At 39.5% G+C, this 17,323-nt stretch overlaps 2 protein-coding genes and 1 pseudogene across 5 annotated transcripts in view; 2 read left to right on the forward strand and 1 right to left on the reverse strand.

Moving 5' to 3' along the window:
• Nucleotides 1-16,420, forward strand: part of SLC3A1 (solute carrier family 3 member 1) — a 35,334-nt gene extending 18,914 nt beyond the window's left edge. Inside the window, exons 6-10 of the mRNA XM_027555151.1 lie at nucleotides 1,999-2,123; nucleotides 3,423-3,618; nucleotides 7,160-7,327; nucleotides 8,330-8,446; nucleotides 13,992-16,420. Coding sequence (XP_027410952.1) covers nucleotides 1,999-2,123; nucleotides 3,423-3,618; nucleotides 7,160-7,327; nucleotides 8,330-8,446; nucleotides 13,992-14,432 — 1,047 coding nt within the window. The 3' untranslated portion in view covers nucleotides 14,433-16,420. The remainder of the gene's footprint in view (nucleotides 1-1,998; nucleotides 2,124-3,422; nucleotides 3,619-7,159; nucleotides 7,328-8,329; nucleotides 8,447-13,991) is intronic.
• The window catches only part of PREPL (prolyl endopeptidase like), a 38,538-nt gene continuing 33,708 nt past the window's right edge, over nucleotides 12,494-17,323 (reverse strand). For 2 of the 4 annotated variants that reach the window (XM_027555148.1, XM_027555147.1), the window contains exons 14-15: nucleotides 15,785-15,858; nucleotides 12,494-15,436 (exon numbers count right to left, since the gene is read on the reverse strand). In XM_027555148.1, the coding sequence (XP_027410949.1) occupies nucleotides 15,347-15,436; nucleotides 15,785-15,858 (164 nt within the window). In that variant the 3' untranslated portion in view covers nucleotides 12,494-15,346. The remainder of the gene's footprint in view (nucleotides 15,437-15,784; nucleotides 15,859-17,323) is intronic. The other 2 variants (XM_027555149.1, XM_027555150.1) reach the window with 2 other exon arrangements.
• LOC113901158 lies at nucleotides 15,998-16,433 on the forward strand (annotated as a pseudogene).

A 17,323-nucleotide genomic window follows, 5' to 3' on the forward strand; every position in this document is an offset into this window, starting at 1 on the left:
TGAGACACCACTTACCAGAGGTGAGTTCTGTTCTGCCCAAGTGCTTTGAATCATTTTCTTTAGGAAACACAGGAGTTTCAAATGCATGCGACTAGATATTTCCTTCTACTGGTTCCCTCCAGAGTGATCTTTACAGATCACTTTCTGAGGGCATGGACAGTGTGGACTCCACCAAGGGCCATAACTCTGTGATTTCTGTCACTCACTCAAGCTCAAGGGAGGTGCTTAAATTCCCCAGGTGCTTTTGCAGTCATTAAAGCTACATGTAAGCAGAACGGAAAGGAAATAACACTTGCTGAGCATCAGTTGTATGCTATGTGCTCTTTCCATTTAGCTCTCTCAACATCTTGTGAGGTTTCATGATCCCCATTTAGCAAATCTTAGAGGAATTAATTCATCAGGGTGACACAGGTGATAAATGGGATTACCAACCAAAGCTATCTGCAATAGGATTTGGGCTTTTCATGCTTTCACACCAGTGGGTCTCAACCTTTCCCCTCCCATGTCACACATGAGACACAGTAATAATCACATGCCACTCTCGCCCCTATAGTTGACCACCATGCTACAGTCAGGCTGTTTTCAGTGGCAAGTAGATAGCAGTCCCAAAATGCATTTCAAAATAAAAGACTAGTATATTTATACAAGAGTATGTAAAAATGTGTCCGACTCTTTGCGACCCCATAGACTGTAGCCTACCAGGCTCCTCTGTCCGTGGGATTTTCCAGGCAATAGTACTGGAGTGGATTGCCATTTCCGTCTCCAGGGGATCTTCCCAACCCAGAGCTCAAACCCGGGTCTCCCGCATTGTAGACAGACGCTTTACCGTCTAGGCCACCAGGGAAGTCCATGTATAAATGAATTAATAGTGACACATAGCAAAATGGGTCAATCTTAGTGATATAATGTGTAGCAAAAAAAATCTAAATTATGTATAACATGATGCCCTTTTTAGAAAGTAAAATTAAATTCATATGGTTATCAACGTGATAATCTTATCTGAGTAATAAAGGGAAGCTGGCCATTCATGGGCTAATTATGAGACCATGTCATGAACCAAGGTTATGATTAAGCCATTTTTTTTTTCACATCTGAGTTCCAGTAGAAAGGAAAACTGAAGGAGAAAAAAAGGTTGTATGTTAGCCAGCTGTCCCAAAGAGAAGCACTTATACTTGGAGAAGAAAAATTCCAGAATAACCTTGCTAATTATAATATGTCGGAAGATAGGCATATGCTTCCACTGAAGACAAATGACCAGAACAATGGATTTTGTGTACTACCCAAGAAAAACTTAAAGTACATGTAACTTCCAAAGATATTGGAGATTTCAAAAAACTTCACTTGATCTAGCAAGAGAAAATCACTTATAAAAAAGGGGTCCACTGAATGGATGGCAACTCATGGACTGTCTAGCCTGTCCATGTCCTAACCCAGGACTTATAACCTGAGCTTGTATGAGACATAATCTTTTACTGTGATTCTAGAAGATTATTGTAACCCTTGAAAAGCACAAAATCAGTATCAGGAAAAATTATTGAAACCCCAAGAAAGTATAACTATAAGAATAAAGGACAAAAGTGGTAAAAAAACAAATTTAAATGCATGGTATTAATAATTTTGTGAGCAGATAAAGTACAAATGTAATAATGTACTCTAATCATTAAGATAATTTCTTTTGTTTGCCTTTAAAAATGTGGAGCATTTGGGACAATAAAATGTTTAAGAGGATTTTGTTAAATACATTTGTAATCAATGTTTAGCTGTTTGGTAAAATTTAACTTGTTTACTAGATTTACAGTTAATAAGTTAAGCAAAAAATGAAACACTAATAATATTGAGTGTTCTCCGTGAACAAAATCCCTTGAGCAGTAGAAGCCTTAGGACCATCTTTAAGCATGTGTGTTTTGGTCTGAGTCCTTTGAAGAGACAGTCCACACGAGGCCGCTATGGGCATTTGACATGTGACATTATGGTAACCATGCTGTCCTGTTTTCAAAGGACATGGTCACTCACTACTCGCAGCTGCACCATGACTTCACCACCACACAGGTGGGAATGCACGACATTGTCCGCAGCTTCCGGCAGACCATGAATCAATACAGCAGGGAGCCAGGGCGATACAGGTAACCACAGGCACAGCGTGTGATCTGCACTTTATCCCTCACAATCACGCATCCTCAAGAGGTTCCAGTTATAATTTAACAAACCGTATAATTACAGTGCATCATAACTCGATTACGCTAGGGCCTGGTATAGTCTCTCATGTTGCTTAAGTTTGCTGATTTAGTTTCCTCTTTTGTAAAACGATGCTAGTCACAATATGTATTTATAGGAATTTTGTGAAAATTAATTAAAAATATATTATCTAAAGGTTAGTCTTTATTATTTATTATTTGCCCTGTTAGCATGCAAATGTTCCAGCTAAGCTGTTAATAGATCACAATGGTTAGGAACACAACTTTGGAATCAGGTGGGGCTGAGGTGGAGTCCTCAGGCATAAGAGCTATGCCACCTTGAGCTGGCATAAGGTTAGTTAACCTAAGTCTCAGTTTTCTCATCAACTAAAAAGTGCTAACTGACAGCCATATAAGGTTGTGAGATTACATGAGATGTCTGTGAAGCACTTAAAACGACGCCTGGCACATAATAAACACTCAGTGAACTTAACTCTTGTAGTGTTTATATTGATTACCCAACAGAATCAATGGAAAAGGAATTCAAGAAACTTCTTCTTGAAGTAGGTTCTCTGATAACTGTCCCCGTTTTACAGATGAGGAGACTGAGACTCTGGGCATACAGGTAATGGTCACCCAGGCAGTGATCACAGAGATGAGATTGGAACTGAAACACCCCAGCTCCGGATACTGTGTACTTATCCATTCAATGTAATGCCTCCAACAGCTAAAGCCAGCATTGATGTGGGTCATTTCAGGCAAATATGTGTTCCCTGAAGAGTGTCTGCTTTCCAGCAACTGATAGTGCACCCCAATAATAAAGTGAGACTTTACGGGGATTCAGACACAAGGGGAAGTTTCTTGGGTGAGCCGCCCTCACCTTATATGCAGGCATGTACTGTATGTTCCAAGTGCAGTGATGAGAATTACTACAGAAAAGTCTTCCTGGAAGTTACCGAGTTTCGTTTAGATTTAGAAAGCAAAGAACGGTATTGACTGAGATCCAAATGTGTTTCTTTTAGACATGACTCAGTATTGGGCTAGTCTCTCGGTTTAATGTGTTGAGAAATTGCCAGTTGACCCAGCGTGCCATTTCTGTGCGTCGGCTTGATTCTGCTTCCTTAGTAAGCCCTAGCTGACGTGGTCAAGTAGCATGCATTCATTCCCATCCTGTCCATGAGGATAGCAGCTGCGAAGCGCTTTCCCAGTCTCCTCACAGACCCTGACGACACTGTACTTCTCTTACAGGTTCATGGGGACTGAAGCCCATGGAGAGAGCATCACCAAGACCATGGTATACTATGGGTTGCCTTTTATCCAAGAAGCAGATTTTCCCTTCAACAGTTACCTCAGTAAACTAGACAAGCCTTCTGGCAACAGTGTGTCTGAGATTATCACATCCTGGATGGAAAACATGCCAGAAGGAAAATGGCCTAATTGGATGGTAAGTCCTTATGCCCAGTTCAGCATAGGGTGCTGGTGCGCTCACTGCAAAGTCAGCTCTGAAACAAGGGGCACGTGTCTGTAAGTGACCTTCCCCTTCCCCTCAGTTTGTGATGGTTTAGTGAGCTGGGCCCATCCCAGCTCCTGATCAGGTTCTTGTCATTCTTCACTCTTTTCCTTCTGGTTCTCAGATCAGATAATCTCAACTGATCTGTCCCATTTGCTGACTCCTTGACTAGTTCAAATCTGTCTAGCCCTTCCAGTGAACTTTTCACTTATTGTACTTATCAACTAAAATTTCGATTTGGTTCATTTTCATGACTTCTCTTTATTGACAGTATCTATCTGATAAAGCATTGTTCTCATACTTTTAAGTATGAGATATGGTAACATAGATATGGTTTACATTTTTGAACACACGTATACGAGTGGAGTTGAAGTCATTATCCACTAAGGCCATACGTCCCTGGTTCTTTGCACGTCTTGTATTCTTTTATTGGTTGTTGAAAACTGGATGTTTGAATGTAGAGATTTTGAAAATCACATTCTCCCCTTCCCCAGTGTTTGTTTCTTCATTGACTTTTGTGGATTAATTCTGTAAAAATCTGTATTATTTGTCGTGTGCGGCCACTGAAGTCTCTGCTTGGTCACTAATAATTGTTAAGATTCCTTAGAAACCTTGAACCAGCGTCTCCCAGCATTCGCTGAGGGGCTGTTAGTGGAGTGGGGGAGGGAGGGATGCTTTCAACACTCCTGCAGGCAGCTTACAACTTTGCCTTGGTCTCTACTCTCCTCTAGCAAGAGCTTCAGGGTTGGCCAACAGGGAGAGATTAGAGTTTCCCTGGGCACCTGTGCATGTGTGCAGGCTACTAGATTCCAGGAAAACGTCAGAGTCTTTCAAAGCCTATTATGGTCATCTCATTTCCAACTTTTAAGTTTTTCTGGTCAGTCTCTGGCCCAGGTTGGTAACCCCACCTCTGGCAAGTAATCAATTGTTTTTGGCATATGCCTTCCAGATAAGATGATTTGCATACTCAGCTCTGAGTCAGAGCAGATAAAGAAAAAAAATCCATCCAAAAGTGAGCTGCTGAAAAGGTTAAATAGTGACAGTTCTTTAGAGATGGAGCTTTTGATGAACTTTATTCTGGTCCTTCAGAGCTTACTAGGCTGTTGATTTTTACAGTTACTGTTGGTTTTCAAGGCTGTCTTGAATCTGAGGGGAAGGGCATGAGATTAGGGCCAGTTAAAATGACACAAATCTTAACTATTCTTACTGAGACCCAGCTGTTCTTCTTGAATACTCCTTGGATTGCTTGTAAGCCTTTCATTTTCAAATTCCGAAAAAGTAGATTTTTTTTTTGGCCAGCATTCTCCTTGCTTTCATGTTAGAGATTTTGGTGGTCCTTACTCCATCATTCCAGAAGTGCCCCCCTATACAAATTTTATAATGGAGTTTTAGCACTTGGTTTTTTCATATGCTGAAAGTCTCAGATATCACTGGCCTGTGAGAGGCCCTGATCTCTGCACATTGCTGATCTTGATTTCAGTTCTGAAAAAGGCAAAGTGTTCTAGGTCCAGAAGACTTGAGAAATCACAGAGTTCCTTGTCAGATGCTTTTGCGATAATGAAAAGAATGAACAGTAGCGAAGTGAAGTGAAGTGAAGTCGCTCAATCGTGTCCGACTCTTTGCAACCCCATGGACTATAGCCTACCAGGCTCCTCAGTCCATGGGATTTTCCAGGCAAGAGTACTGGAGTGGGTTGCCATTTCCTTCACCAGGGGATATTCCTGACCCAGGGATCGAACCTGGGTCTCCCACATTGTAGGCAGACGCTTTACCGTCTGAGCAGAACCGGTCTAATTGTAAAACAGTATTATACTTAAGAGACCTTCCAACTGGCCACCGTTCGCCATCCTCCAGTGGATACTGTGGCCATGCAGTATCACATAGGAAGACCAGGTGTGCAAAGGAGTGAGGCTGGAATTCTTAGCTCCCATCTTGTCCTGAAGAGTCCCGGATAAGCCCCCAAGATGAAAGGTTGTTGTTGAACCACCTAAAGACACTGGGATTCTTGGCCTCTAGAGGAGAACAATTCAATCCGGGGCCAGAGACGAGGCTTGACCGCTCAGAGCTTTTGTGTAATAAAGTTTTATTAAAATATAAAGGAGATAGAGAAAGCTTCTGACATAGACATCAGAAGCGGGCAGAAAGAGTACCCCTAAAATTAGTAACCTAATTTTCTGGCCATAAAAAAAGAAAAATACTTTACAATGGTCTACAGAAAGGTAATTGTAAAGAGAGTTTTAGTAGATCTAAAGAAAAAAAAAAGGCTAACTTCCTTTTTTTGCTGAATTATAATGACTAAGTTCCTATTTTTAGACTCAAGTTCAAAGGCTGGTTTTGTGCTATAACCCTGACCTGAATAAATGATGCAGCTTCTCAGAGCCTGTGTCATCATTTGTGAAATGGAGGTAACAGTACCCAACAGGACTGCAGTGAAGGGCTAAATAAAATATAACGTAGGTGTGAAAGTACTTGTAGACAGCAAGTGCCATGCTTGACTTACGCACGAGATTTGAGTTGTGGTTTATGCAAAGATTTGTTAAAACGTGTAATTAGAACATTTAACAAAGAAATGGGCCTTCCCTGGGGGCTCAGTTGGTAGAGTCCACCTGCAAGGCAGGAGACCCGGGTTCAGTCCCTGGGTCCAAAAGATCTCCTTGGAGAAGGAAATGGCAACGCACTTCAGTATTCTTGCCTGGGAAATCCCATGAACAGAGGATCCTCGTGGGCTACAGTCACAGACTGTTGCAAGAGTCAGATACGACTTAGTGACTAAACCACCAACAAAGAAATATATTAAATAGAAAACCCTGTAAAAATTTTCTTATATTTTAAAAAATAAAAGTTGATTTAACTTTTTAAATTTCTTTCGAAAAGTTCAAAAATCTCACACATATACAGGGACACATCAGAAGGCTTCTTCTCACCCCCGTCCCTCCCTGTCTCACACCATCCCTCCCCCTCTCACCCCTGTTCCTCCCCCCCGCACCTCTGTCCCACCCTGGTCCCTCCCTGTCTCACCTCTGTCCCTCCCCCTCTCACCCCTGTTCTTCCCCCCTACCTCTGTCCCACCCCCGTCCCTCCCCGTCTCCCCGATCCACCCCGTCCCACCCCGATCCCTCCCCGTCCCACCCGTCCTTCCCCCTCTCACCCCTGTCCCTCCACCTGTTCCTCCTCAGGGGGAAACATTTCCTTTCCTGTTAGTATTCTCTTATCCAGATGTGTGAAAATATTAATAGGTACTCTCATAAATTACATCTTATTGGCAGTTCCATCGTGAAGTAAAGGCTTACCATCATCTTGTTGATCACAATTTTACAGCCAAGGAGCAGGGTTAGGGCTCAAATTCATGTTTGCTGATACAAGGTACCCATGGTTAACCATGTTTTTCTGCCTGGTGAACTTTTTGTGAAACGGTAAATCTTCGAGATAACTCTATATAGAGCACTTAAAAAAAAAAAAAGTATCTGCCTTTCAGACTGGTGGACCAGACAGTGTCCGGCTGACTTCTCGTCTGGGAGAGAAATATGTCAACATCATGAACATGCTTGTTTTCACACTGCCTGGAACTCCCATAACTTACTATGGGGAAGAAATAGGAATGAGAAACATTTTAGCTGCAAATCTCAACGAAACCTATGATGCTGTAAGTTAATATAACTTAACCACGCACCATACCTCATTTTTTTGCCAGATCAAAGAATTTACTCTTCTGCTACCAAAATCATGATTACTTAGCTTTTGTTTCTTACTGTTAGGCAGTGATAATTTTTCAGCTTTCTTGATTGGAGAGCTTGTCAGAAATGCTGCTCCCTGAGCCACACAAGTGAGTTTTTCCCGTAGAGCCCAGCATCTGCATTTCGAAGATATTTTCTAGCCAATTCTCAGGCGAACTAAGATTTAAGAAGCCCTGTTTTGAGTTTGGAATATTATTCATTGCCTTCTACCTGAAACGTGGAGTTAAGAACACCAATTACAGTGCTTGTCTGTATTGCTAGATCTGGCTTGGCCATAGCACAAAGAGTCTTCCTTTTATGTTAACAAATGTTATGTACAACCTTAGGCCTGAGTAGTTTAAATTTTCTTTTCGTTTGAGGCTATGGATTTCACAATTATGTTGCTAAGCAGATAAATGATCTTGAACCTGTAATTTGTATGGTTAGCTTTAAATTGTGAGATCCAATTTCCCTAATATTTGGTCCAAATGAAACCTTTTCTATTTAAGCCCCTAAATTTTTGTGTGTACTCATGCAATAACCAGGTTAAAAAGGACATAATCTAGGCTTACTTGTACATGGCTGTATACTTGAAGCCATCATTGCTGTATCACAGCAGAATGAGTCTGTAAATGGCACGTTTTGAAATCTGACATGATTCAATTTTAGGGAAAACCAGCGAAGATTCCAAGCATGTATTGATGTTCAGTTAGTAGTTTATTCACACTCAAGATGTCCTTAACTGTTTTCCAATAAAGTGTAAAGCTGGTTTTAAGTACTGAATGTTAAAGCCTTTTCCTTATGAATGCTAATGAATTTGAGTACTAGCTGAGAAATTAGGGAACTAAATACTTATTACTAATAAATCATGGCCAAATTACATTCCTTTTAATAACCAGATAACTGTTTTTTTCTTTATGGTCTTGATATAGGGTACTCTTTTCTCAAAGTCACCAATGCAGTGGGACAATAGCTCAAATGCTGGTTTTTCTGAAGGCAATCATACCTGGTTACCCACCAGTTCAGACTACCATACTGTGAATGTTGATGTAAGTATCCATGAAAATTTTATGCTGACTCCAGAAACAGGAAATGAGTTTCTGTTGTTGGCAACATACATTCACCTTGAGTTGTCCAAAACCTTAACTGGTGTTCTTTAAATCAATCACATAGGCTTCTTTAGTAGTGTTCATTTTTAAGGAGTTTGCAAGTCATGTTTTTGTGAAAATATGAAGTGGTGCACAAGCATTATCAGAATAGTTACAACTCATCCTTGGAATGATTCTGAGGTATGAAATATTAAGGACATTTTATGGAGGTCTTTAAGCAAGCCAGCTATCCTTTCTCCTTTCCTGTCTCTCCAAAGGAAGGAAGGAAAGTAGATCAATCAATCTAGGGTAAGATTCTTGAGAGCAAGGCTGTTTACCTACAGAAACTAAAGACGTAAATTATCCCTAGAAGTAGCTGCTCTGGAAAAGCGTACCCTCCAGCTTTTGCCTTTACTGTTTTCTGTTCTCATGGTGATTGAATCTGCCAAGTTCAGCAAACAAATTTCTTAAACAGGAATGCATTAATTCCAGCAAAGAGCCAAACACATTTCCTCAGATCAGAAAAATGTGAAATAGGTTCAGGTGTTTTTATGGGAAAACACACTCTAAACTACTTCAGTGGAAGAGAAATTATCGGCATCATGTGAGGATACAAGTTTTATAGCATCTACTAAGTATTTTGAAAACACTCCCCAGATTATTCTGACATAGAACTTCAAGTAAACCCTCCTGTTCCCACAACTTACGGCTCCAAGCACCTCAGGGATAACTTTGTAGGTAGGTCCGTGAGACACAAAATCTGTATTTTAACATTTGTGTTTTGGATTAAGTATACTTACTGATTTTCACTATGTCCAAATGTCCAGAATACTCCCATAGGCCAATTTGATATGTAAGAAATCTTATGTAAAAATGTACACCAGCACAGATGGGAAAACGTAAATGCAAATTACATTAATGGTCAGATTAGTCAAGTCTTTAAAATGATCATGAGTCATGCTTGGGGTGATGCTATATCATAATCAAGGTGACCAAAAGTCTCAGGGAATGCCATTTTAATGAAACACCTCCATAAGAGCCCTGGAATAAGGTGAGAATTTAATTTATAGAAGATAGAAAGTAAAATTAAGATTACAGAGAAACAAGAGCACAGAAACCAGGCAAAATATTACTCAGGAGCAAACAGCACTGACGGGTACAGGTGAGAGCACTACAGGAATGTTCCTGCACCGCCGTAACTGGCTGCCCAAGAACCTGCCTGAGGAGAAAAACCCAGGGCCTGATTGGTCATCAGACTTTCGCTAAATGAGTAGAGCAAAGCCTGAGATAGCGTTAAACTTCTACAAGCACAGAAGAAAGAAAAACAGCAGCAGAAGAGCCAGTTCAAGTGATGTCCCTGGGAGGATTCACTGAGGAGTGATCTCAGAAATAAGCGCTTTTACTCCTCAATTCACAGAGGCCTTGAAAGAGGGCAGGACCCTAGGTTTGATTACTATTAAGCAGGAAAAGAACCCCCACACCCCCAAAGACAAACCAGACCTACCTCCAATGTGGTTTTTTGCAGTTACTGCTGCTTCTGCTAAGTCGCTTCAGTTGTGTCCGACTCTGTGCGCCCCCATGGACGGCAGCCCACCAGGGTCCCCCGTCCCTGGGATTCTCCAGGCAAGAACACTGGAGTGGGTTGCCATTTCCTTCTCCAATGCGTGAAAGTGAAAAGTCAAGGTGAAGTCGCTCAGTCGTGTCCGACTCTTAGTGACTCCATGGACTGCAGCCCACCAGACTCCTCCGTCCGTGGGATTTTCCAGGCAAGAGTACTGGAGTGGGGTGCCATCTCCTTCTCCACATTGCAGTTACCAGAGACAGGCAACTAAAGACAGGCAAACATGGAGTATCAAATACAAAAGTAAATGAATCACCAAAAAATCACACTACATTTGAGAACAATTAAGACTGTGAGAGGCACTAAGAAAACACTGAAGCAAGCAAAGAAAATAATGACATAAGACTTCATTACTAATAAAATTGCCCCTTCCCTGGTAGGTTATTTCGTGTAGTCCCTTAACTCTCTTAAAGAAGTGATTTGATATGTTAGAAATGTAAAAATATTGTCAAAATAAACAATAAAATAGAGATTCTAATAGAGATTCTAATTACTGTGCTGGAAAACTGACGCAAGATTTTATCCCAGGGTGTACTATAGAAAGGCAAAGAAGTTTTTTTTTAAACACAACATGACTATTTTAATACACAACCAAAATATAAAACACCATAAATGAAATGATGGCAAATGGATGGCAATAAAAGATAGTATTTATTTGTAAATGATTAACATCCTTAGTCATAAAAGAGTTGTTAGAACTAGTTACAAAGATATTGATATTCCAAGGGAAATGGAAAAAAAAAAAAGGCAAAGAAGTTAACAGTGTAGAGAGGACATTTTTGATATGTGGAGAATAAATCTAGGAATTCCAACATATACCAAAAAGTGAGTTCTAGAAAAGAACAGAGAGGAATAAAGAGAAAACCATAAAAATACATAGAAAGAAATCAAACTTGAAAACAGATTGCCTGAGAAAAGGACTAAAAATTGAACTGGCATCAGCTTTCTCAACCGGATACTAAAATACATTAGAACGTTCCCTTCACAGTTGTAATGGAAACTTGATTCTAAACCAAGAATCCTATATCCATTTCAACTGGCATTCAAGAGCAAAAATGGAAAAACAAGGACAGAAATTTTTACCATGTATAGCCAGTTCCTGAAAGAGAAATTGGGGACTCCAACAAAACCTAAAGGAATCTAAAAGGAAGATATGATGTATAAAATATAGTGAGGAAAGGAATCAGCAAAATTTAAGGATGAATACTTTTTGATATATAATGTAAAATAAGGTATCCTGGAGTAAAAATGCTAGTGATCTATTTCTATATGGGAAGTAGTGGCAGGGCAGGGCTGCGTGTGAGCACGAGTGAGTGAGCACACATGCGTGGGAGCCAATGCACTTTAGAAGGATGGAGACAGCGTAACACATTCTAGAGTTGAGCTGTCCAGTAACCACCAATCACTGTGAAAACTAAAATTAGACAGAATTACAAGTTCAGTTCCTGTGTCACACGAGCAACCTTTCAAGTGCTCAGTAGCTAGTGGCTACCACATTGCACAGCACAAATACAGAGCTTTCAGCACTGCAGGAAGTTATACTGAACAGCACTGCTGTGTTAATAAAAATGTTTTTAAATGGTCATTACAGTTCTAAGGGTAACCATAAGAAGAACAGACATAAATGATAATTTTCAAAGGATATTAGAAGGAAAAAAAGTACATAAAGAAAGCCAAGCGATCCAATAAAAAGCTAAAAGAAAGAAGATAAAATAGTGCAATTAAAATAAAAGATGAAATAAGGTTACAGGATTATGTCTAAACATATGGTAATCACAGATATAAATGGCTTAAATTCACCTATTAAAAGATAAAAACTCTTGGATTAGAAAACAAAGACAAAATCTGACATAAGAGACATAGCTAAAACAAAAGGTTGCAGCTGACTATCACTTTCAAAACAAAAAAATGCATATAGCTTTTAATTTAGTAATTTCATTCCTAGATATCTCTTCCAGAATACTCTGGAAATGATTTATATATTTTATCAATAGAAAACCAGCTGAATCAATTACAGTTAATCTATACAAGAGACAGACTTCCCTGGTGCATGGAGGAGCCTGGTGGGCTATAGTCCACGGGGTCACAAAGAGTCGGACACGACTGAGCGACTTCACGACGATACAAGAGACAAGTATGCAGTTTTTAATGCATATTAAAATCATATTCAGAGTGGATTGATATGAGACGACCTCTGACCTACCAAATAATAATATAAAAAAAGGCTACAGAATGGTAACATGCCACTATTTGTGTAAAGAAGGAAAAGGTATGTTTACCTATGTTTGCATAGGTACAGAATGCAACATTTCCTATGATACATAAAATGGAAGAATATATACACAGTAAGAGTGTATCTCTGGGAGAGAAAATGGAAAGCTAAGGGAAGAGGTTGAAGAAAACCATTTTATTTGTATATTATTCTGATAGATGCATTTTACATTGTATGCATGCATTGTCTATTTTAAAAAATAAAGTTACAAAAAGCAGGTGGGGAAATATTTAATAGCAGACAAAATAGAATTCAATATGAAGAGCATTATGAGACAAAGGCAGTTTTGAAGAATTGATAAAAGAACATCCCACTATAAATCATGAATCTATGCATCTAATAGCTTCAAAATATATAAAACAAGTACTCTGAGAATTGCAAAGAGAAACTAAGAAATCGCAATTACAGAGACACTTGAACATACCTCTAGAAAGTGGTAAATCAAGTAGACCAAAGTAACAACACTTACTGGGCACTTTTTATGTAAGTGGCACTGAACTATGCTTTTTCATGCATTATCTGAGGCTATACAAAATGTTAACAGTAAGTTGACAAGTCATATACATATACCATACACATGTACCATAAATACCTCTGTACCTGATAAACACAGAATAGACTTTTTTTTCAGAAATTTATTAAATAATACCACACATTAGACACCTGCCCCAAATAACCACCACTACTGCTGAAGTCAACATGACTGGCAAGACTATAATGAATGAACATTATCACTGACTTGGTAACAGCTTATATGAAGACAAATCTGGCATTATGTATCAAGTATACATACTCCTTGACACAGTAATTGTCTTTCTGATATTTGTGTCATAAATAAATAATGCAAATATGGGGGAAGCATATTAGAAACTCAAATGTCAAAATGAAAGGGAATGGTTAAGTATGGTATAACCATTCAACTGGATTATTATTCTGCCATTAAAATGACATTTAATAACAGAAGATGTTTGAAATGTTAAAGAAAAAAGAAAAATACAACATTAAATTATGTCTGTTTTATATAGCTATAAAATTTACCTCAATCTTAATGGACATATATTACTTTTATGGGTAAAAAAAAAGTAGTGCAATCTCTTTCACTTTAGACAGCATTTTGCTCTGCATCCTTTTTTGCAATTCTCTGTTCATAACTAGCATCTCCTGAAGTTACATCAACCTACACATTATTCTACAAAAGAGAACAGAGAAACCCCAATTCAACAGAAGTCCTTGGAGTCCATGGCCAGGATGGCTGCTTTTCTGCCAGTTAAATGTAGCATAAAGGGATTTATTTAGGCAAGTTAAATATCCATTAAATTAGATATGGACATTTAGTGGAGTCAAATTTGATGTCCAAATCAGCTGTGGCCAAAATGTAGCAGAAAAACTGTGCACTCTGCAAGGACTCCCAGACAAGGTGAAACCCTGGACTTGTAGTTGCTATTAGCAGCTAAATGAACTATTCGGTTCAGTCTCTTAGTCTTGACTGACTCTTTGCTACCCCAATTTAGTAGTTATTTTAAGGGACAAAATTGAAGCAAGTTTTTTTGGGAAATAATTCTTGATACTCTGAGAATCAAACATTTATGTTAATTTTTTTTTTTTTTTAATAGGTCCAAAAGACTCAGCCCAGATCAGCACTGAAGTTATATCAAGAATTAAGCCTGCTTCATGCCAATGAGCTGCTCCTCGGCAGGGGGTGGTTTTGCTTCTTGGGGAATTACAACCATTCTATCATGTACACAAGAGAGCTGGATGGGATAAACAGAATCTTCCTCATGGTTCTGAATTTTGGAGAATCATCAGTGCTAAATCTAAAGGAAATGATTTCAAATATTCCCACAAGAGTGAGGATAAGGTTAAGTACCAATTCTGCCTACGGTGGCCGTGAAGTGGACACGCATGCTGTTACACTGGCCAGCGGAGAAGGACTCATCCTTGAATACAACACTAGGAATCTCCTTCATCGTCAAACAGCTTTCAAAGAGAGATGTTTTGTTTCCAACCGGGCATGCTATTCCAGGGTATTAAATATACTGTACAGCTTGTGTTAGGCACCTCTACGAAAGAGATGGAGACACTGGCATTCCGTTCTAGTCTAAGCATTTGCAGTAACTTCACATAGAGCACCATGCTCTGGGTAAACTTTATGAGTGGTCACTAATTCTTTTTTTTTTTGGCTGCACCATGTGGCATGTAGGATCTTAGTTCTCTGGCCCAGGATCAAACCTGTGCCTCCTGCATTGGGAGCATGGAATCTTGACCACTGGACTTCCAGGGAAGTCCCGAATGGTCATTAATTCTGATATATTTCTGTAACTTGAGTGAAACTGCTTTAGGGAAGGTTCTTAAATGTTTTTCAAGAATAATAAAATGTTTAGAAGAAAATTATCACTTGCAAGAACTTGTAACTTTTTGAAATAACATCAATAAAAGATGATCAGAGCACCTAGGACTCCAGATGATTAGAAAGATCTAATGAATTTTAATGGGAAGCACGGATGATTAGAAAGATCTAATGAATTTTAATGGGAAGCATGTTCGTTACCTTCGTCCATAAAATGTAGGTATAGCAATTGGAGGATGACTTAATTGCCAGAGTGCCTAAAATTTTTCACTAGCAGAAATAGGACCTTGATGTGTAAACTGTTCAAAGAAAATCATAGTAAAACTAAGCTGTTCTGACAGGAGAAAGGGGAGATTTCTGCTGTCAGCAGCCCTTCCCTCCCTTCTCTATGTGCTTCTATGCAGCATGGTTTGAAAATTACTTTCCTGGGTTAAGGGGCATGTGCCTCAGTGGAGACATTGGTATAAGCAAGTGAGCTGTTTATGAAAACCAAATTTGGATGGAGAATAAAATTTTTAAAAAATTATTTACTAACTTAAAAAACTCACTTTTGTGAACATAATTGGAAATATGACTATGAAAGACTTCAGTGTGTTTCCAGTTCCCAATGAAAGCAGCATTTCAGAATTTTAGATATTTCTTAAGATTATCAAAAACACTGGTGCTGTCAAGTCCAAGTTCCTCATACAGGAATTTAATTTGGGCTGTAATCTAAAAGAAACACATTAAAAAGAAAATCAGAAGGCCTTTGTGGTAAAACTCCAGTGTTCCAGGTCTCTCCTTGTCTATTCATCTTCATGTAACTATGAAATCAGCAATTTATGCCAAGAGAATTTTTTTATTTGGCACATAGGTGGAAGCTCCCAACAACAGATTCCATTACCTTCTCTGACAGAGCTCATTCATCAGGAACCTGTCCTCTTTACTCACTCAGCATTTCTCCTCTTCCAAGTCTAAGCCACAGACCCAACACCTGGTGCAGTAGCCTGCACAACCCTGTGTAACCACAGTACATCACTACTTGGGGATTTACCACCGTAGAGGGGCTTGACAACATACCTTTTTGTGAGAATCTTCAATCACATGGTTGCCTCCAGGCTGAATATCTAAAATAATATTGGGGACTTGATAGCCTGAAAGAGTTAACATATGAAACAATTAGAAGGATTTTGGCTCTCCTTTTCAAGCATTCTATTAAAATAATAGTGAAGTCGTGAGACAAGGAGCGGTAGGTTTGCAGCCGCCATTTCTTCCGCCTCCGGTCTCTGGATCTTTTGTAGAGCGTCCAACAGCGCTATGTTGGGACAGAGCATCCGGAGGTTCACAACCTCAGTGGTTCGTCGGAGCCGCTATGAGGAGGGTCCAGGGAAGAATATACCATTTTCAGTGGAAAACAAGTGGAGATTACTAGCTATGATGACTTTGTTCTTTGGGTCCGGATTTGCTGCACCTTTCTTTATAGTAAGACACTAACTGCTTAAAAAGTAATCCATGAGACAGATAGGAAGAGGAGCATATTAAGAGGTGCAGTCTCTTAAAAGGATCAATCCCTTGAATTCAGCATCCTAGATATGTTTGTAAATAAATTTGTAGCATAAATCCTTAATGCCTCTTCTCTGAAATATGGAACATGGTAATTGAACATGTGCTTACATTTTGTTTGGGTAATATTGCATTATTAGTTTCTTAATTAAATATGTATTTGATTAAAAAAAAAATAATAGTGAAGCTGCTGCTGCTGCTAAGTCACTTCAGTCATGTCCGACTCTGTGCGACCCCATAGACGGCAGCCCACCAGGCTCCTCTGTCCACGGGATTCTCTAGGCAAGAATATTGGAGTGGGTTGCCACTCCCTTCTCCATAACAGTGAAGAAGAAAGGCATAAACCACCACCACCACCACTAACAAGAAGAGGTTGGGGGTGGGTTGGGGTGGGGAGCAGTAGAAAACAAATTCCTGAAACAGGAAATTTGGGAGGAGGCCCAGACAGAGGAGGGTGGATAGAAAGACACATGGAAAAGGTTGTGACCTAGGAAGAAGCTATTGGGTCCTATGGAATCTGAGAGCCCTGTGACTTGGAAACACCAGCTATAGCAATGGGTGTGAGTGAGATGTGGAACTGAATAGAAGGCAACTGTGTGAAAACTTATATGTGAGCTCTTTCCACCTTGAGCCCAGACGTTCCCATGTCTTGACAAGGAAAAAAAAGGTAAGAGTTCTTTAATACAACTGAAAGATCTAGAGAAAATTAGAGCTGCTATTTTGGGCAGGAAAGCTCCAGAGCAAAAACTTTAAAGAATGCCAAGAATAATAGCTCAATTAATTTTGTTGAATGAATGAATGGTATGATATAGTATGATACTATACCTCCAAGTTACGTTTGATAAATTTACTTTTTTCTTTGTACCTTGCCTACCTTTTTAATGCTGTCCTTTGAAAAAGAGGCAAGGCATTATAGTCATTACATTTGCTTCTGCTGGGTAGTCAACACAGGATAACAGTGATTTGCCTATGATTCTGGGTGGCTGATTTGGTCTGCAGCATGAGATGCGCCGCTCTGAGCAGCCCCCTGACAGCGACAGTCCCTGCTCCCCGCTG

Source organism: Bos indicus x Bos taurus, chromosome 11, assembly GCF_003369695.1.
Source record: "Bos indicus x Bos taurus breed Angus x Brahman F1 hybrid chromosome 11, Bos_hybrid_MaternalHap_v2.0, whole genome shotgun sequence".
Lineage (NCBI taxonomy): Eukaryota > Metazoa > Chordata > Mammalia > Artiodactyla > Bovidae > Bos > Bos indicus x Bos taurus.